General features: G+C 40.5%; 1 protein-coding gene across 1 annotated transcript; it reads right to left on the reverse strand.

The window, feature by feature from the left end:
- Nucleotides 1–21,573: 21,573 nt before the first annotated feature.
- LOC122778620 (calmodulin-like) lies at nt 21,574–22,023 on the reverse strand. Its single transcript, XM_044040677.1, has one exon. It carries the CDS (start codon nt 22,021–22,023, stop codon nt 21,574–21,576), a length of 450 nt encoding a protein of 149 aa, XP_043896612.1.
- Nucleotides 22,024–22,359: the final 336 nt, after the last annotated feature.

The raw sequence follows: 22,359 nt of genomic DNA on the forward strand, positions 1-22,359 counted from the left end.
ACACACAGTAAAAAAGAAACAAATATAACTCCAAAAATAAAAGGAGAAAACATGAAATAAACACATTTACAATTAAAATACAAAAAGTTCACAAATATTACACAAAAACAACTACAAGGAAATTTAAAGTATATTAATTTTAAGTATATTTATGTCTTTGTTTCGTCCCCACAACTTTAAGGGGCTTTTTCAGGATTAAGACTTGGTTTTGGGGTAAGGGTGAGGTTAAGGGTAAGGTACTAAGTTGTGATGGTTAAGGTAAGGGGCTATGGGATGCACTACATTTATGATATAAAAAGAAATTTAAATGGCTTTTTTAGGGTCAACACCTGGCTTTAGGGGTTTAGGGTTAGGGTTAGGTTAAGGCTTGAGGTTAGGCACTTATTAGTGAGGGTTAAGGTTAGAAACTAAATGTTTTAAGTTCTCTCATTCGTTTTTTAGGACACATTTCAATTAAAACCTGTCTCTTGAGGACATTTTGACTGGTCCTCACAATTTTAACGGGCTTTTTGGGGGATTAGGGTTAGGGTTTGGTTAAGGATTAGGATTAGGCACTTAGTTTGGTGGTTAAAATAAGGGGAAGGAGCTAGTTTGTTAGGACACATTTTAATCAGATACCTGTCTTTGTGAGGACATTTTGACTGGTCCTCACAATTTTAACGGGCTTTTTGGGGGATTAGGGTTAGGGTTTGGTTAAGGATTAGGATTTAGTTTGGTGGTTAAAATAAGGGGAAGGAGCTAGTTTGTTAGGACACATTTTAATCAGATACCTGTCTTTGTGAGGACATTTTGACTGGTCCTCACAATTTTAACGGGCTTTTTGGGGGATTAGGGTTAGGGTTTGGTTAAGGATTAGGATTAGGCACTTAGTTTGGTGGTTAAAATAAGGGGAAGGAGCTAGTTTGTTAGGACACATTTTAATCAGACACCTGTATTTGTGAGGACATTTTGACTGGTCCTCACAATTTTAACGGGCTTTTTGGGGGTTTAGGGTTAGGGTTTGGTTAAGGATTAGGATTGGGCACTTAGTTTGGTGGTTAAAATAAGGGGAAGGGGCTAGTTTGTTAGGACACATTTTAATCAGATACCTGTCTTTGTGAGGACATTTTGACTGGTCCTTAATTCATTTAAAGGGCTTTTTCAGGGTTAAAACCTGGTTTTAGGGTTAGGGTTAGAAACCCTGATCTTGTCAGGACATTTTGTCCTCATGGAGACCAAAACCTGGTCCTAATGAGGCAGAACTTAATTTCTGTTTTGGGCTAGGATGTTTGTTTAAGGTTTAAATTAGGGTTAGACATTAGCTGGTTGTGGTTAAAGTTAGGGAAAGGCTTTGTTGAGTCTGTTTAAATGAATGTGAGTCAATGCAGTCGTGGTCACAAAACCATCCGTATATATACATATATATATATATATATATGTATGTATATATATATTTTAAAGTTTAATTTCTGCTTCTGCTTCAGAGTCAGTGAATGAGATGATATGATGCACCTGTGCCTCCTGTCACTGCATGGATCTAAGGATTGGGTGTCGTGAGCTGATGTGACTCCTTTGCTGTACATGAGAGTTTCAGCCTAGAGAAGAACATGATATTTTCCTTACATGAAGAAAGAAAGAAAGAAAGAAAGAAAGAAAGAAAAGAAAAACAAACAAACAAAGATCCACTGTTTCTTTTCCACTGACACTGAAATCAAACCACTGAAATCAACCATGACATGTAAAACGTTTATTTATGAGCGATAACCTTGAAACTAAAACCACTTTGCTGCTGCTGCAGGAGAACGAGAGGAAGCACTTCCAGCTGAGCTGATTGACACAGCTGCTGCTGCTTGTTACTGATTCTCTCCTCACAGGAAATGCAGAAACATGCTGCACCAGAAATGACCAGAATCTTATGTAAATGTTGATAGAAATGTGTGTAGCAGCAACATTAAAAGAGTTCATACGTTCACCAAAGCCCAACAGTATCTTTAAAAGGGATAGTTCAAGTGTGGTTTTAGTGCCACGAATGATCTTGATGCCCAATTCTGATTTTTTTTTGGAGAACCTGTTCATATTGTGTCTTTCAAAAGCGAATCATATGTGAAATCTATATTTGTACTTTTATAAAAACTTGGGGAGAGTTAATTGGCCGAAACAGAAGTAAAATTGGCATTATTGTGACATTTAGGAGTCCACTGCTTTGACCCCCCCGTCCCCCATTGCACCAGTTGAAAGAGATGTCATGTGATCGTGATTTGTCACCACTATTTTATGTTTATTTCGGGCTGAAACTAATTGGACAATATCTGAGTCTGATCTGTGCTTTTTTTCCATTTTCAGTCACTTTGTGAAACCACTCACTCTCCTGCACCAAACCCCATAGAGAAAATCAGCGTTTTTTACCTCCCAGAAAGATGGGAGCTGCTGGTTTACTGCTGCCCCCTGTGGTGAGTTTGTGTCTCTAAAACAAATCCAAACATAGGATTTCAAACACAGAAGTCACAAAATAACACATTTGAACTTAGTGGTGGAGGCAGCAGTGGATGAACATGTCCTGTGTGCTGTGATGTAAAAATGGTGATTTTCTCTATGGGGTTTGGTGCAGGAGAGTGAGTGCTTTACAAAGTGACCAAACTTTTGCTTTACTGTTGAAAAATGCTGCCTAACGGTGACATGAAGTGTTTTAAAACATTCTCAACACGTCACAGACTCAGGCAGACGGAGATTTTATTTGGTTTGACGCAACAAACTCCAAACTGCATCGTTTTATCCCCACATCCGTTCATTTACTTCGCTTTGTTTGTGGCTTCATTGGCTCAAGTTTTCACCACCGTTACGGTTGTGGTGCAGCAAACTTTGTCTCGACACAACATTGTATTGCTGTTTCTCAGGAGATGGAGAGAAGTATGAATTGTCAGACTTGACAGGTTGACCGTCTGACCTGTGTTTTCTGCCGCCCCGGCGTCCACAGTCGCACAGTTTCCTCCTGCACCGGCCCACACGATCCACTGATGATTCTCCTCTTTAAGAGAAGGGAGAGAAGAGAGAGAGAGGAGGAGGAGGAGGAGGAGGGGAAAAAAATAAAAATGATTCCTGGGTTTATCATGAGGAACCTGTGACAACCTATCAAGAATCATTCTAATGGAGAAGCTCCTGGGGAAAATGTGATGTGTACATACTGTATATGCAGCATCCAGATGAGTCACTGCAGCACAAATGCAGCTCTCTAGAGTCTGTGAACGTGTGAACGTGTGAACGTGTGAACCACGAACGATAATTCAAGATTTGTTAAAATGAATTTCTTGTCAAATTCACATGTTATTGTTGTTGGGGTTTTTTTAAATTTGAAGTTGAATTGAATGATTCCTTTTAACCTGGCTTTCAAAATAAGAGCCACATTTTAATGTCATTCCACAGGCTTCATCTTGTCAGTTTCTTTGTTCAATGTTATGTTAAAAAAACAAATTCAAAAAATATCTAAGGTCATACATTTATTAACATATTTATTTAATTATTCATTTGTATTCATTTTATTTTAACGTAACCGTGCGTCTTTTTTGGTGGCAGGGGTTACGTACTGGAGCTTTAACCCTCAGACTTGATGACTGCGGTTGTGAAATATTTAATAAATTATGAATTCATGTAAAATTTAAAAGGAGGAGCCGTATGTTTGCCCTCTCATCAGGTCTGCTGTGAACCTGGAACCACGTCAGGGAGCGAGACTCTGATGTCCTCGTCGGTTCAATACAGATGTCCTCATGTCCTCAGAGGAAACGTTCAGGACATGAAAGTCAATCCCGGCTTTCAGTGAGTTTATAGAAGTGTTCCAGAGCTTTGTAACGTTTATTTAAGTGGACGTAAACGGGGAGAAATCCACCTGTGAAAGGTTCTTAACGGCCTGAAATACGAAGGAAAAAAAAACCAGAAGCGAGCGAGTGTTTGTTTGCCATCATTAAGTTTAAATGTCAGAAAATGATGGAAAATGTCAGTTTTTTTTTTTCTCGTCTAAATGTCAACTTCCTTAAAAAGTCTTGTGACTTTGGGACGATTAATGTAAAATTTAAGCAGCAACAAATTCAAAAACGTTCATATATGTAAAGTAAAGTAAATGAGGGACAAGGCTGAAGCTTTTTATTTTGTAATTTCTTCATCGTCTGAATGATTTTGTCCTTTTGCTGCTTCACCCAGTTTCTCTTTCCTTTGCTGCATTTTCCATCACTTTCTCCTCAAAATCTTTTCAAAAATCAGGACACCTTTTCCCACAACAAGAGGGAGGAGTCTTGTGTTTGACAGGTTTGATTGACAGGCGTCTCAGCAGCTCTACAGTGACAGTCACCCTCTTATTTCACAGATGTTTACATTTCAGCATCAGTTTAGAGACGATTCAAATGCGGGACAGGGGATGCAAATGTTGTGAGAGCAAAATGAAAAACAACCAAAGTGCTTTGCAGAGTTAACAAAGCAATATAATCTTTGATAAATTTAACAATATTCTTATTTAATATTGTACAAAAAAGCAGTAAAATCCAACACAAAGAGTGTCCTGTACTTCTATTTGGCTCTGGTTTTTGGTTTCAGTGGGTCATGTGACATGGAGGTGAAGCTGCCAACACAGGTCAGTTAGTCGCTGCTGCTGCTGCTGCTGCTGCTGCTGCTGCTGCTGCTGCTGCTGCTGCTGCTGCTGCTGCTGCTGCTGCTGCTGCTGCTGCTGCTGCTGCTGCTGCTTCAGTTTAAAGGTGAGTTGGTCAGCAGCCAGAGGTGAAGCAGGCCGTGACCTGGCGACAGCTCTGTGTCCGTTTACCTGATGATGAACAGCTGACGACAGCTGACAGCTTTAATCTAAAGCCCAGTCTGCTTAAATAAAACTCATGTAGGATATTTATATTCACTTGTTTGTTCCGTTTTATGAGTAAGATGATGGTGATGCCATGCATACAAAAACAAGCAGTCGATATACAGTAGATTACCATGAAACACGGTAATATTTACCCCGAAATACCATGAATATTGCATTTCCACATATATATGTTTAATTTCTACACTTTCTTTATTCTACATTTAAATTTATGGTTTATAAAGTAAAGCAAAATTCAGTCTTTTTACATGCACAGTTTAATCGTGCTAAGGCCATAGTCCAACTAAGACACTAAGTGTACGCCTGACTCCGCCTCCGTGGGTGGCGCTGTAGCTAGTGCATACTGAATCAGTTTCTTCCAGGTCAAAGACCGGGGAGAACATTTTGGTGCATCAGCAGAACGCCAAGTCTGACTAAGCGTACACATGCAGGAGTAATAGGACTATGAATCGCGTTAACCAGGTATGTTAGTCTGACTAAGCTGGATTTTAGTCAGACTAACGTGTTAACATGACATTAAGAAAACTGAATTATTGTCTTAGTCTGACTAAAATCAGACTTTTAGTGTGCACATTTATTAAATTATATTAAATGAGATCATAAAAGCAGTTTCATGACTGTGCGTCCCCAGAGTCAACAAAAACAAAATTCCATGTTTGTTACAATCTGCTGTCTCACCACTAGGTGTCACTAATTCGAGCAATCGATTATTTGCTTGATTATAAAAAGTCGATTGAAAACAAATGTTTCATCAATGGTTTCACTCAGGACTGAATATTCAAATATTTGACAATTAATACGTCATAGAATCGTCCATCGCCCCAGTTTGCCTTCATAAATCTGTCGGGTCACTGACGCTTGCATAAATAAACCAGGAAAGGAAATGAGTGAACAGTGCACGGCTGAGGATGTTGTTGTGTTCCTGCGTTAAGACGACAGCTGGTCAGTTATTACTGCTGTCGTGAACTGGGCAGTTTCCTGTGAATGGCTTTAATTATATGAATGTGCAGCGGGGCTAATAAAGCAGATGTGTGTGTGTGTGTATCATCAGCAAACCTGCCTGAGAAATAAATAAAATAAAGGCTGGAAATAAGAGTTTGTAATAACATCGAATCGCAGTCAGTGTGGAAAAAAAACCCAAACACAAATGTGTTTTAATGCTCGTTCAATTACTCCCCGTTGGTTTAGAGAAGCAGCTCAGTCCACACACACACACACACACAAACATTTCCACTCAACCAGCAGTTTCACCCCCTCACTGTGAGTTAAGATGCTCCACATGGGTTTTATTAAAGCAGCAGGAAAATCACAAAACAGCATTTCTTACTCGAGAAAACACGTCAGATTACAAATTAAACCAGCGACTGCATCGTCGGACAATACTGGACTTTAAAGGTTTAAATTAAATATAGATAGTTCTGCCTGTCAGTAACTTCACAAAATCACGCTAGTCTTAGTTGGACTAACATACCTGGATAAAGCGATTCATAGTCCGATTACTCCACTATGTATATCCTTAGTCAGACTAAGTCAAACAGTGAAAATACAAATAAATGTGAACTTCTGATGCATGCTTTAAGTTTACCTGTGGAAACTTTGTCGTGCAAAACCCACGAAAGTCGTCCTCACTACTGTTGCTGATAAAGGTTTTCCGTTTCTGCATTTCTGTCACGTTAGCCGCAGCCGTTGAACAACAACAACAGCACTTGTTTTTCCATGTGTAGCCAACACATGGAACCCTTGTTTCATCCGTTAGACCTTGGATCTCATTGGAAGGTACGCTGCGTTCAAGTGCAACTGAGGATTTTGAAACCTGGACTGTCCGCCTAAATCTGGACGTATGTACATATGTATCCTGGTGCTACATGTAGCCATGCGCTAACCACAGGCACTTCTTCACTAAAGCTCTCCACGTGCGAGAACATGAACACACACTTAATGGTCACCGCTGCACACCAAGCCCTTCCGGGGACCATGAAAGTGAATTGAGGCCATTTGTTAGCGTTCCCATCACGTGCTAATTAGCAGCTATAATTCAGAAACAATGATCTCGGCGGATCCGGCCGCGTGTGGCGTCCTCGAGGCGGCGGACGAGATGAACGGCGCAGTCAACAGCACCCAGGGGTGGAGTCCACAGAAAAGCCCCCAGTGACAGACTGGCTTTGCTGTGAGGAGGCGGCGACTCACAGCCACACAGTGACATCGTTAATCACCAGGTAAAGGGTGGTGACTAATTAATGTGCCGGAACATTCATCATTGAGTAATTAAGTGCAGTTTTTATGCTAATTGAATGGAGAGACCGCCGGCCACCAAGGTGATGCAAGTCCATCATACACAACCCAACGACTGCAGTCAACTGGAGCCTGAAATACACAGTAAAATACACATATGCTTTATTTTAATACTCAAGGAAACAGATAATCAGATATATGTGGTTCATTAATGCTTTAAATTGATAGTTTAGGTTAACTGGACTATGGTTAGCACTGCCTGAGCTGTGTTGCCCCCTGCTGGCCCTCTGGAACACTTGCCCTCATGCTACGGCCAGTGGGGAAACATGCAAAAAGACACTTTACTGTTAAAATAAACAATATCATTATATATAAAGTCTATATAATTATCTGGAAAAACCAGAGGTGTTAAACTGCTCACTCTCCTGCACCAAAGTCCATAGAGAAAATCAGCGTTTTTAGCTCACAGGGACACAGGAGCTGCTGCTCTATTGCTGCCTTTTTTGGTAAGTTTGTGTGTTTGTAGTTACATTTTATTTAAGGATTTTAACTGTCGATGTCACAACATTACACATTTGAATCGACTGATGGAAGAAGCAGATGATCAATAACTCCTCTGTGCCGAGATGTAAAATCGTAAATTTTCTCTATGGACTTTGAGCCTCAGGAAGGCGTTTTAAACTCCAATATAATTTGATGCAATCAAATTGTTAAATACATTATAATTATACTAAACTACATTTAATTGTCTGTGATTGAGCTCCAAGCTCTCTGGATTTAACTGTCTTTCTTTGTTTGTATTTTCAGTTGAGGTTCCGTATTCATGTGGAGCCAAATGAAGTTTAAATCCTGCCCCACACTCGAGGATAATTGGCCAGATTTCAGTCCTGATCTGGCCCTTTGGATAATTGTCTGATTCTAGGCTGATTTGACCAGATTATCCCGTAGTGTGAGGGATTCACGTATGTGATTTCTAACATCATCAGCCTCACAGTCTTCCATGAATGTTGTGTACTTTTGTTCAGAACCATAACTTGTACAAACCGAGGTGATTCCATATTCTCAGCCATGACTTCAGCCACAGTTTTCTTGCGTTTCTGCAAGATCACAAATCCCTGGAATCTCTTTCCCTGAAATCGTTTGATTTAAGTGTTGTGGTCATGGATCGTCTAGTCTCAGGGTTAAAACCTTAAAAATCAGTCACAAAGTTAGTTGCGTCTGTGGTTTCCCACGTTTTTGAAACGTCAAAATCAGATTTGAAAATCCTCTCGTGTGGATCAGGCTTCACCACACTTCAAAAAACCTGCACTATCCCTTTAAGAGACTTTTGCTTTTTTAACTCTTCCGTCTCTGTTGCAACCAGCTTAATGTGCACATGCATTAAATGCCAAGGCTCTATTATGAAATTGGTCATGAAGCACTTTCATGCCAATAACGTTTTCACATTAGCGAGCGCCCCTGTGCGTGAGCTCACTCCCACTGAACGTACGTCCCCGGAGAAAATAAAAAAACAAACTCAAACAGCCACACATTAATCATCTGCTCCCACTCTGATGTAAACTAATGGCACTGGCTTCTAAATCATAATTGAATTGGCTTGAATTCACAGGATTCCTGACGTTGCAATGTATCATGTTTGGGAGCTTAGTTCCACCTGGAAGCTTCTCTCTCTCTCTTGTTCTCACCGCGTTCAGAGCTCGAGAATCCTTTCAAGTGGTTCCCGCTGGACCTCGGTGTCATCATGGACTGTGTGAAGAACCACGCCGAACACGCGTCGGAATAAAGTGTGATTACATCTGTGACCAAAGACCCAGCAGGACATATTTTAACTATGCGGCGATGTCATCAGAGAAATGGCAAATTATCCTCTATTTGATAAGGAACGCACTTCACAGAGGGTTAGTGAGAAGAGTCTGCGTCTGTACGACAGAACTATTCAGAATCCACTTTTCAAATCCTTTCAAACACGGCTCTCTGCTGTGCTGCAGCACACTTTCATCTGCATCACGACAGCAAAAAGAAATAAAAATAGACTGAATGGGCTCTCTGTGTATAGTTCCTCCTCAACGTGGCCCGGGGTCGTCATAGCGCGGCTGCGTGAAACTGCCGTGCCGCGGATTTATACGCGACAAAAAGGCAAACTAGTGACGGTCAAAGCAGTTGTTTCCAGTGTACTGAAACTGCTGGTCTACCTCTCTCTCTTCTGTCTCTCCCTCATCTCCCTCATCTCCCTCTTGTCCTTTCTCTCCCCCCATTTTCTGTCCCCCACCTCTCCACTGTCCCCCATTTTTCCTTTCACCCCAACCGGTCGAGGCAGATGACCGCACATCTCTGAGCCTGGTTCTGTCAGAGATTTCTTCCTGTTAAGAGAGTTCTCTGCTCTCCTTGATTTTGTCTATGTACAGTGCCTTGAGATAATGTATGTTATGATTTGGCGCTATACAAATAAAATTGAATTGAATTGAATTGAATTGAATTGAATCATTAGAATCAGTTCATTGAACAGATTTGTTCTTTTATGTCTTTTTAACTGATCTACAGTTCAACATTGTTCAGCTCACTTGGAACCCCGTCAGAGCAAAAGAAAAACAACAGCTACCAGGTACTATCACTAATAAAACTGAGTCGAGTCGAGCCAAGTCGTGCTGGAACGGTGTCGTGGAAAAGTGCCAATAGTGTGGTCGTTGTGTTGGCCACAGAGAGACCCCATCAATAATTCATGTCAGAATAAACCACATCCTTAAAAGCATCGTGTAAATACAACAACGTTTGTGACTGAAGGTGTATTTAGAAAATGGATGGGAGAAAAAAAATATCCATGGTTGCCGGGTAACCCACATACAGATCAAAGGAAGCATGCTACATGGCTAGTGGGAACGCAACGTGTGAAAAATGTGTTTTTATATGTTATAGTTTGTTTCTTCTTTATACAAGAGAGGCAACAACAACTGCCAGAACCAAAGTCCTTGTATGTGTATTCATATGAAGTTCATATAAAGCTGATACAGGACCTGATGTGAGCTTTCACGTATGGCAAGGCCCTCATAAGTGCACTCAAATCATTTTATCTTTAAAATAAACAAAATAATCTGAGTGGATACAATAAAGCCTTCACACCAGTCAAGACTCGGCCACATAAAAAGGACTAAAACCCCCAGTAAAAATAAAAATAAATACATGATGAAGTGCTGGATCAATCAAAACCTTCACCGCGGTTAAGAGGAAAAGTGTGTTACCTATATAATATATAAACAAAGGTCTGTTAGATTCTCTAATAATCCATTGTGTTTGTGCTTTTATGACGACGATGAAGCCCATATTTCCCCATATTTGTTTTCTTCACGTCGAGAGAACGAGCGCTTGTCAACACCATCAAGCGCCTCTCACGCTGGATAATTTCCCGATGCAGTTTCTCCAGAGAAAATAATCCCAGCTATGAGTGTAGCTGTCCTATCTGCCGGGTTATTCAGCTCAGAATGATTGGTTTCTTTTTCATGTGGACAGCCCCGCTGTTTTCTCCACGCACTTACATATATCTGTGTTGCACACATGAGGAAATTCCCATTAGAGTTCCATTTGTTTATTTATTTATTCCCGTGCGTGTGAGCGCAGTATAAATAAATGTGTCTCCGTGTTGCATGTGCATGGTCGCCCGCTGTGCTGCTGCCGCTGAGGGGAGCTCGTATCATCGGCAGTCAGCTGCGAGGAGCGCTGCGTGTGTTCAGTTATAGTTTGGCATTTGGAAATTATGTAGAAACTCTTCTCCTTCTTCTTCTTTGACCTTTTAATCGAATCACACAATCACACTGTTACACACAGATTCACAGCAAAGATCATTTGTACGCCCCGTAAATGAGAAAAAGAAGATCAATCTCCTGTCATGTATTCTTGTATTTATGTTTTTCTGGTCTATTATGAATAAATTACAACATGAGGGAGCATTTATGAGCTTTTTCACGTTCTAATAGCATGTGAAGGCAGCATAATCTCTAAGTTATACATTCGTAAAGTGAGTTTAAGAAAACATTTCTTACATTTAGACAGATTTCCTTTTTTGTAACTGATAGAATTGACCAGGTGCTAGCTTGTTTGCTAACAACAACAAGTTGAGTTAACCTAGCTAAACTGGATAAAGATCAATCTAGTAATCTTTTCATGTGACTCATAATGCTTCATACATTTTCTTACAAAACAAAGTAAAATAACTTAGTTCATTATCGCCAACAGCTATAGAAGCTAACTCCAGGTGTGACGTCCTGCTGAGTCGCCGTTTAACACTCTTAGCACTACCAGCAGACACCACTAATATGACCTTTCACACGTACGGGCTTTTTTTAATCGTAAATGAAGGCGACGGAGTCTGCGAGGCGACAAAAAAGCCAAACAGAAACACGGAGGTCTTTGAAAGCGGCGAGGTAAACATGTCACACACGGCTGGTGAGCCCAGTGGGTGAGCCTCTGATTGCTTTCATTATTCCCCCTCAATTCAAAATGTCAACCAGCATGAAGAAAGCCGTCCCACTGTGTTTGCTGATAATTAGAAGATCTGCTTTTCCAGCGCCACACAACACCGGCTCTCTGGAATCAAAGAGCGGGAGATTCCGGCGCGCTTTTCTTGTCTTCCTTCAGTCGTATTCTAATCTTAGCCGGATTTGGAATGTGTTTGTTTGTGTGGTTGTGTCTGTCCAGATCACTACTGAGAAAGTAAGAGCGCAAGTAACTTTTCAAGTCATGAAACGATGCAGCGCTCCATTATCATGTGACTCAGTTTGTTCACGCCGCCATGTTGGCAGGAAAAGCTCCCAAGCACAGTTCAAAGTTTATTATCGCAGTTCAGAGAAGCCGAAAGAGGTTAAGAAGGTATTCATAGTTGTTTCTCAGTTCACTGAACGCTTTGCATTAAATTTGCGTTAAACAGGGATAACCGACGAGAAGACCTTAGATCTGCTGCAAAATTTTAAAAGTCAATTTAACTCCTTTATAGAATCGACCAGGCAACTAGTTTGTTTGCTAACAATGAGGCTATCCTCTGTGCCTTGTTTTTGAGTCAAGCTAAGCTAGCTAAACATCTGTAGATAGATAGATAGATAGATAGATAGATCGATAGATAATCTGACTCAGACTAGTAGACAGATAGATAGTGTACTGGTGAATTGACAGGGGATTAGCTTGTTAGCTAACGACTAGGCTACTTTCATCTGAGTCTCGTTTTCGAGCTGAGCTAAACTAAGCCGGCTAAACTTGGCTGGAAACTGGATATAGATAAAATAATCTTTTAAAAAAACAAACATGTTTTCTATTCAATTCATATCACTTTATTTGTTCCCAAGGGACAATTTAAAGGGCATGAAAGTAGCTGAAAACAAATTCAACACAGTACAACAGATGACATTCACAGAAAAAAAAGCACATTAATAATTTATAAAGTGCATTTTTTTAGTATCTAACTCACTGTATGTTGTTACTGTCACTGACTGAACTCAGCTGTAATGGACGGATGAATGGGGAACAATATTCATGTGTCTGACGCAAAACTCAGTAAACCTTGTGGTTGAATATAGGTTTTAAAAAAAAAAAACAAGCACTGGTTGTAATTATTTCCAATGTACAGCAACGAGCGTGAAACAGAAACGTGTTTAGTGTTCATCATCCACTTATTCCCCGAGGGATTACAGGAATTAAGCTGCAGCAGAAGTGCACAGGCAGCAGATCTGCTGTAGTGTTGTGTTGTTTTCGTGCTTCTCCTCCAGGCTGCTGCTGCTGTAAACACAGAACCGGTCCTGTCTTAAAGTGTCTCTCAATGATCTGTGACCTTTATTGGACCAGCAGGAATTACCACAGCATCATTAAAGCAGCCCTCGGTACATTTGGAGGCAGCTAATTGGAGCAGAGATACGCCAGAAACGGAACGCTAACGCAGGATTTCTTCAGGCTGAAGCAAAAAAAAAAAAAGAATGTTCTGTTATTGTTTCTTTATGGTTTGTGAAGAAGGCTGTTTGTTCTGGATTAAGTGTTTGTTGCTTGTAAAGCACTTTATGTCCTGGCTGTTGAGGTTGTTGGTTGGAAAGATGTGAAATGCAGCGTTAACACAATGATTTTTAATAAAAGTTCATGTTCTCCCCATGATAATGGGTAGCCCGTGGCCAAGTGGAAAGGGAACTGGGCTTGTATCCAGAAGGTCGCCAGTTCAAGTCCCCACCAGATTAAAAGCACTAAAAGCACATTAAAAGGATTTTCTTAAGGACTTTTTCTCCTGTAAAAGCCACAAAAAGAGAAATATTAGAAATATAAGAAATATTAATATTCTATGCATGTCGGTGGCTAGCCTCACGCAATTCAATCCGAGTTCAAATATTCTTCAAGGTTTGTGATACGTTTATTGGCACTCAACAAAAATAGTAATATACAAACTGTCCTTATACAAGACAGTCAGTATGTTAATAAACATTTAAATTGTCCTTATATCAAATTCAATGTTATATTAACTTTAATAAGCAGGTAAATGGCCATTAAACTATGAAACTACAATATGAATGCCTTATAAAGGTTAATTAACGCCTTGTTATGCACTCATTTACAGTTATGGCAACTGAGTTGAATATACTTTTATTAACATTAACACAGACTTATTTATGCTTATAAGCAACTTGTGGTCATTTAAGTGGCTGATTAATGGTTAATTACGGCATATGAAGATGCACTGAAAATAAACGGTTTCTTTTCTATGCTAAAGAAATGATTATTAAAGGAGAAAATGGGACACTTTTGTTCCAAACCACCTTAGAGAGCTGCTATAATGTGACATGAATGGCCACACTTGGCCCTCATGTGCACATTTCTATTAATATTTGATGCTTTTTATTTCACACAGCTCTGGGGAAGCTGCTGCCGCTGCTGCCGCTGCTGCAGCGGAGATGTGTTATCGAACACACCGATTCTCCGTGTCATCATTTATTTAGTTTTCCTCGGCTCTGTAAGACACTTCACTGGAGCTGATGAACACATGAATGTGGGCGATGGGTTTCATCACATACAGTAAAAAAAAATAACTCAAACATGAAAGAAAGTTTCCAATGTAACTTTTACGATTCACTTACGATTCATATCAATTATGCAATGTCTGGTCCATTCATTCATTTTGCAGACTTAATCTCTCCGTGAGCCAAAATACTGATGATTTTTGTATTTTTAAGAGCTCAAATATAAAATGTTTATTAAAAATCCTTTCAATGCATCCCTGTTTTATTTATTTTACTTATTTGCTCTGTTGCGTTTACCATTATTGTCAAAGTTGTCATATTTATGATTGATTATGATCATTATCGTCATGGTAACTTCAGGATTTGTTGTACTGCTTGCTTGAACAATGGGTTTGCTGTTGAACTGTTGTAAATCACTGTGGCGTCATTTGAATATTTTTGCCTTGTGTTTTATGCGTCTAGCAGTGGTTCAGTGGTGGAGTGGATGGTCCTTCAACTGGAAGGTCAAGGATCCCTGGCTGCATGGTCGATGTCTCCCTGGGGAAGACATTTAAAGGGTAACAAAATCTAAAATCCATGCGCTTATTTGGAGGAAAATCAGAGATAGGGATTTTTTAGGTACCTGCTCTGGCGAGATGAACAAACAGTTGAACCTAATAAAGTGGTCTGTGTGATGTTTGTAAATTTAAAACGATGCATGAACACCCCAGTACAAATGGAGTGGTGAGATAAGAACATGGAGGGACACTTTTTATTATATTCCCGTTGTGGACAGAGTCGACACTATTGTTGCTCCTCACGCACACACATTTTCCAGCTCAGCATTAACGCAGATGAATCACCGCACAACAGCACAAGCGGCGCTCGTTCAGTTTTTCTGCTTGTGTCAGTGGTTTTTATAATTCTGAACCTGTTGTCAAAGAAGAACAGGTTGAAATATTGTCTCTTTGAATTCACATCACATCCTTGTGATGTTTTTTGCTCGCTCAGCTCTTCCTGCTGCTGGGCGAAAGCTCCCTCGCTCCCCTTTTGAAACTTTCTCTTTTCCCTTTGACTCACTAAGTATACAAAAATAGGAAGAGGAAACACATCATTCGTCAAACAGCCGTTGCAGCAGGTCTTTAACGCAACAAAGAAACGTCGCCATTCAGAAAAACGTAGAACATTTCACTTTAAAGATCATGTAGTTGTCCTGTTTGACAGGAAAACATGTTATAATGTGGAAATAAACATAATTGACACATTATTAACACGTGTTAACAGTTTATAAACCTGTCATTAAATGAATAAGATGTTTATTAACAAGTGGCTTGTGAACTATTTAAGACCACTTTTAATAAGAATGTAGAAAGCCGTAATGAAGCAAATAATGGGTTAATTTTAATGTTTTATCAAGTCTAATAAACTCTGTATAATGTAAACATTACACCGCTCATTTATCAACAAAAAATGTGGTCATTGTTGTGCTTGAATTGGCTTATTTATATTTATAAGCATCTCATTAGTGACTCCATAATTGTGATTTCCAGCTCATTAGGTGAAACTCAAAATAAAGTCTTGTAATATGACGCAGAGCTACGTCCACATATTTATTTATGTCGTGCGGATGTGAGCTGCTGTTTGGCGATGACTTCAACATAATGACTTGTTGTTCTGGTTTTTTTTCCGCGAGCATCTCTGATTCCCGCCCTCTGGCCCGGCTGTTACACTGTACGGCCCCATTTGTCTACATGAAAATGCCATTAACGTGTGTCACACCCAATTACGTTCAGCACCGTCTCTCTAATTGCATTCTGCCCGGCAACACAGCGCTGAGAGACGAGTGTCCACATCGACCAGGACGCAGAGAGGATCAGGACGAGGAGGAGGAGAAATAATAATACAGTCAAAAAAAGTTATGTTTATGTCATTACATATCACATACACTCGTGGGCAATATTCTGAATTCTTTAATTCTCTAAATTCAACACCGTGAGACTAATAAGGGGCTACGCAGCGGTTCAGTGGCTAGCATTGTTGGCGTTCTTGAGGGCCAACAGTACCAGAGGAAACCACGAGGGGGCAGTGTAGACAATATTAACAGGTCTCACACATTTATTATTATTTATACGTACAACCAGTAATGCTATTTTTATTTCTAGTGATAGTCGCAGGGTGTGGAAACGTGGCTAACGCGCAAGCTACCTGTTTAGCTAGTTAGCCTTACCGTCGCCTGTTAGCGGAAGCCTGTTTTTATCGAACCATCCCACTCTCGTAAAAGCCTGATCCCTGGTTTCATTTTCAACAGTTTTATTCTTCATTAGCTTTGCTATTTTCAAACTGAAAATGAAATATAAAGTCCACAAGTTAGAAAGTTCAGAGACACTTTTCATGGAAAAAAAAAAAGAGTTCAATCTCATTATGTTTTTTTAAAAATAATCACTCATTTTTTATGGTGGCCTTGTTTTAAATCGATTGGAACATTAGTTTGTCGCACACCAACTCCAGAACTGAAGCACAAATATTATCTCAGTGTTTCTGTTCAACGCAGGCTCCTTTGAGAGTGGTGAGGTTCAAATTCCTGTGGATTTTGGAATATCAGCAAAAGAAGAAAGAGCCAAAAAGCAGCACTGTCAGTCATGAGTTAGTGTAGAAAGTTTTCTTGCCTTGCTTACTCACTTTCCCCTCGCTGTATATTTATCACCTGTTTATGCTGTTAAAAACTTCCAGCTCTCATGAAGACCAGGCACTTCTCGCCAACGCAGCGCGCTCCAAATAGCTCGCATCAGTTTCCCGAATGCTCCGCTGCCGTCTTCAGCTCAACACCCACCAGCAGCAAACACGCGTCGTAACAAGGGTGGAGGCTAATTAATGGAGGCTCTGCTCTGATGCGGCAACCGCACGCATTCATCATCCCCGTCTATATTTAATACTCAAAATGCTGCGCTATAATTCCTGACGCCACCAAACAACATCAGACATTTCTGCTTCCAAGAACTCGGAAGTAAAGAGGGACGAGAACTAGAAGAAAACAGCCAAAGTTTAAGAAAGATGTGCTTATCAAGACTATCAGAATCTGAGAGGATATAAAAATGTAAATTCATGAAGCTAATGAAATAAAATAAAAATTCACAAGCAATCAGTGTTATCTACTTGAAAAATAAAACACTATAAAACACTGAAAAATAAGGTTAGCAAACGTGGTTAGCTGGCAGGCTAAAGGCGCCATTTCAAGTTAACACCAAACAATCGCTAACTGCTAACGCTACATAAGCCAAATATGAAGTGATTTTTCATATGTGATTAAAAAAATAATAATAAACTAGCTCGCTACAGTTACAGTTGTTAGTCGATTTGATTTAGCTAAGCTAACTTAATGTTGGCCACTCTATGTTAGCAGGTGAGAAACGTCTATCGTTTGTGTTTAATTTAACATTTTAATTTGTCGGTTGAAAGGGACATGTCTCAACAAAACTGTCCCCTAATATTTTAGATTATTTAGAAGGAAATGTATAGGCAGAAAAACCTCTATCCGGGACAATAAAGAGTCTTGAAATCTTGAAAAGGTACCTGAACCTTTTACTGCTATATTTGTACCTTTTGGGCGATGACAGAGGTACATAAAGTACTTTGAAGTTCAATAGTTATTCCAAAAGCCTTATAATTGGCCTAGATTGTAGATAAATGGACTCCTTATGTACAGCACTGCTCTATGTTGCCAAATTGGCAGTGAATAAAAGCCCCAGCGTCTCCTCCTCTGTCAGCTCATCCACCATCTTTCCTTTTTTTTTTTTGGGCGACCTCGTCCAGAGGCAGATGGGACAGAACAGGTGTCTCTGTCTCTCTTTCTCCTTCCTCATACCAAAGTCGGGAAAACCTGCCAAAGCTGCAGCAAAGTTTCCGTGGACTTGATTACAGTCTTTATTTTCAGGGTGATCCGTCGCTGACTCACTCGTCAAGCTGTTTTGTCTGTTGCTGATCTTAGTAACAAAAAGGATGGCGTTGTGCAGCTGCTCCATGACTAAGATAATAGTCGGTGATGAGTAGTTGTTCCGTGCATCAACTCAAAACTGTCTTTGTGTCGTTGTTTAAACATTCATTTAAAAAGGTGTATAAATAAAATTTTAATTCCGCATAGCCTGGCTGCACCTTGGTTATCTAAGTGTAGCTAAACCCTCAAACCACTTTTTTCAGGTGAAAACGGCAGTCCATAAATGGCAGCCCATGGCCAAGAGGAAAAGAATTGGGCTCGTAACTAGAAGGTCACTGGTTTGAACAGCCGCCACGTGTCATAACTGATTCAGAAACCTTTCACCACAACCGGTCGAGGCAGATGGCCGCACGTTTCTGAGTCTGGTTCTGTCGGAGATTTCTTTTCTCTCCGCTGATGCCTAGTGTTTCTCTGCTCTCTATAAAAGTATTAACGTGTACAGAGCCTTGGGATTTGGCGCTATGCAATTAAATTGAATTTAATTGAAGGGCCAACCCCACATTGTTCCCCAGGTGCAGAAAAGTGCTGCCCACTGCTCCTTCTCATTCTAAACTTGGTGGTTTTAAAGGTAAAATGCCTTTATTTGGTTTCCTGCATTAAAAGCAAGTTAATCAACACATTTGGACTCGTGTTTTTCCATCACCGTTGCACCAAATCACCATAAAAGCACACGTTTAGCTGAAGTTCTGTCACTCAGTAGTTTTCTTGTTGCTCTCTACTGAAAACTTGTTGATTACAGATTCAGGTGCGTTGCGCTGAAGGTCATCTGGCTCACATGAAGCCCGTGTTTTTCTTGTCAGATTATCATCTCGGTGCTTCAGCGTCACTGCAGCTGTGAATGTGAGCCGTGTGTGTGTGATTGCTATGTTTGACGACCTGACACACTCTGAAGTAGCAGCATGTTCAGGTAATTGCACACGCACTTTGTCCACTCGCTCTCTCTCTGCATTAATCCGTGCTGTAATTGCTGCCTTGGCGTAACGATAGGTTTGAATCGCTCTCTACATTTGTGCGTTGCTTATAGCGAGTGTCGTCTTCACAGAGTTTGACAAACAAGCAGGAGAACACACGCAGCAAAGTTCTCTCCGAAACCGCAGGCGAGAAAGTGAACAAGGGAGATGTAAAGAAATATGTTATTTAGTCTGGTTAATCTAATTTAATTTAACTGTAATCCATGACTCAGATTTGCTCTGATTTGGGTCACAATAGTTTGCATTTCTATAAAAAATTCTGACTCCTAGAGATAAAATTGGGGACATATTGCACTAGAGAACACCAGGATTGTGATTTTGTAGTAGATGAAAAGCCAGTAAGATTAAAACCTGTGAGTTTTGTGAAAACTTGAATACATTAACTTAAATTAAATATGCTGTACAGTATATAGACGTGGTGACCTGGTGAACTCGGCTTCTCATCCAATTTCTGCTGGAATTGGCGCCGGCTCGCCCTGTGACCCTTGGAAGATAAACAGTATATGTGGTATACTGTTATTTCTTTATTTCCTTATTAATTGGATCAACATTTGCTTTTCCACCAAGGTTACAACCACTCTTCTTGGGGTTTACACAAGATGTAGAATAAAACAACATATAAAAAGCATCAGGGTGTATGTATATGTATATGTATATGTATATGTAGCTTTTCTTTTTAAAAGGAAACTAAACATACATGAGAAATCATGAGTACAGTCCTTCAGAATGTGGTTCTTTATACGATAAATACAATAAATGACAAATTCCAGGCCATACGAGAGATGAAACTGTGGTTGTTTATGTCAAGACTGGATATCATGAGTGGAAAAATCCCCGTGTGTGTCTCTCAGTCGCGCAGTGTTTTGCAGTATTTAATGGTTATATATGAAACGAGTATACGACTCCACGTCTTGTTATGTTTCCTGTCAAAGAGGAAACATTAAGAGGATTCGGGGATTACAGTATATGGAGAACACGGTGCGGGCGACGCCGCTCTTTTACATATTTTAAAGCCGAGTGGGGAAATAGATCACGTTTTGTCATAATTGCCTGGAAAGGCAAGACCCCCCCCCCTTGCCCCCTCGTCTTAGGAAAATACCATTAATTTACGGCGCTCGCTCCCCGAGGATTTCCATGTGGGAGCTGACGTTACAGACAAATGAGACACAGCGAGCTGATCACGACTCACTGGAGCGACACTGGAACATGTTCATACTGTAGATGAACACTGTAAAGTCTGTGTGTACGTCGGGTATTCTTTTATTTTATAAAAGTATTTACCCTCATATTCACACGGAAGTTGTTTTTTTACTCTGCGGCAGAAATTAAAAATAAATGTCCAATATTGTCTTCTCTTGTCTCATTTCCAGTTCATTAAATACTCATGTCGCCCTCTGTCCTAAGCTCCTCCCACCAGGTGAGCATGGACAGAGGTGTCGCGACCTGCACATGTGCAAAGAGTGACTACTTTCATTCAAAATAAAATGTACAGCACATTCAGGGATTTTATATAAAATAATGTTAGAAAATAAACATTTAGGAAAATAAAATGCATGCTTTTACACTTTGTTTTCTTGTAACACCACTTCCTTTCAAAATAAGAGCCACAGCTTATGGTTGTTATTCTTATACAAATATACAATATGTTTTTATATCTTTAATTCTATCAGTTAACCCTATAAAATAAAAATGACGTGTTTTTATTTGTTTTTAGTAGTCAAAAAAAAAAACTCCAAGACTGTAATAGTACATTTGCGGTAACAGGAAGTAGTCACACTTTGCTCTTTGACCCCCTGACGAGTGTATATGCAGTTATTCAGTAGAACAGCAGGAGGCGCCCTTTCTCTTTGTGCTGTTCTGTTTCTCGACATTTCCACAGATTTCCTCAGAAGTCGCAGATCTTTATCTCCCTCTCTCTCAAATCACATAATTTGTGTGATATATGTTTAAAGGTTTTAATAAAATATTGATCAATTAAGACAAAAAAATGTCGCCTACAGCAGCTTTAATAGCATAATAAAGAAGGAACGCCATTGTTTTTCGTTGTTCAAATATGTAATTCTGTGACACCGGTGTTTGTAACCGTTTCTTTGGATTTACTACAGTGACACAAACTGACCACACGAGGCAGCAGTGGACCAGCAGCTTCTGTGTCCCCCGAGCTAAAAACGTTGAATTTCTCTATGGACTTTGGTGCAGCAGAGTGAGCAGACATGGTCGTCTTTGTATTCTTAAATTTTATTTGGAAACGAAAAACGTACAACGTGGAATTCATCATTTGAGACACGCCCAGAGGTCATTCAACAAGAAAAGAAGAGTAAATGTAGTGAGTGAAGCAGGAGATACACTCGTCTCCAAAGATCTCCATGTCGCCATGGGTGGAGGGGCCCCGAGCGCACAAGACAGGAAGATTTTAAGTTCCCCAGCTCTCAGGGGCCTCCACGGGAAACACCATGACAGCAGAAGAAAGGGACGCAGGGACAAGAGCCCTCTGGACGGCAGAAGACACAGGGACAAAGGGAGGTTATTAAGATTTTACAGATAAATTAGACAAAGAAAAAAAAAAGGCTCTGCAGAAGGTCTTCACTTTGTCGCCATCATTTTCACAAACTCTTGATAGTTGACCTTTCCGTCTCCGTCCGTATCTGCTTCTCTCATCATCTCGCTCACTTCCTCGTCCGTCAGCTTCTCTCCGAGGTTCGCCATCACGTGACGCAGCTCGGACGCGCTGATGAATCCGCTGCCGTCCATGTCGAAGACGCGGAACGCCTCTTTGATCTCCTCCTCAGTGTCCGTGTCCTTCATCTTCCTGGTCATCAGGGCCAGGAACTCCTCGAACTCCATCGTTCCGTCCCCGTCGGCGTCCACTTCGTTGATCATGTCCTGCAGCGCTTCTTCGGTGGGGTTTATGCCCAGGGTGCGCAGGACTGTGCCCAGCTCTTTGGTGGTGATGGTGCTATTGCTGTCTTTGTCAAAGAGTGAAAACGCCTCCCTGAACTCCTCAACCTGCTCCTCTGTCAGCTGATCGGCCATTTCCAGACAAAGCAAAATGTCTTAAAGTAATATCCTGTGTTGTGTTGGGACTCTGACTCTCTTCGGTCTTTTGACAATGACAATATCACACTACTATCTTTTCTTTGTTGAAAGTAATCAAAGGACTCTTTCCTTTCAAGCGGAACTTGCAAGTCTGGTCCCATTCTCGTATTTTTCTCTACGGAACTCCCCCTACGGTTTCAAGATACACCAACGCCAACGTCCATCCGTCATCGTCTACCTCTTCATCCTCCCTGTTGTGTAAACTCATGTCTGTGTTCATGCCGGTCGGCATCCGTCACTCTTGCTTCTGTGTTTTCTAATTCTCACCGTTTG

This window comes from Solea senegalensis, linkage group LG12, assembly GCF_019176455.1.
Source record: "Solea senegalensis isolate Sse05_10M linkage group LG12, IFAPA_SoseM_1, whole genome shotgun sequence".
Classification (NCBI taxonomy): Eukaryota; Metazoa; Chordata; class Actinopteri; order Pleuronectiformes; family Soleidae; genus Solea; species Solea senegalensis.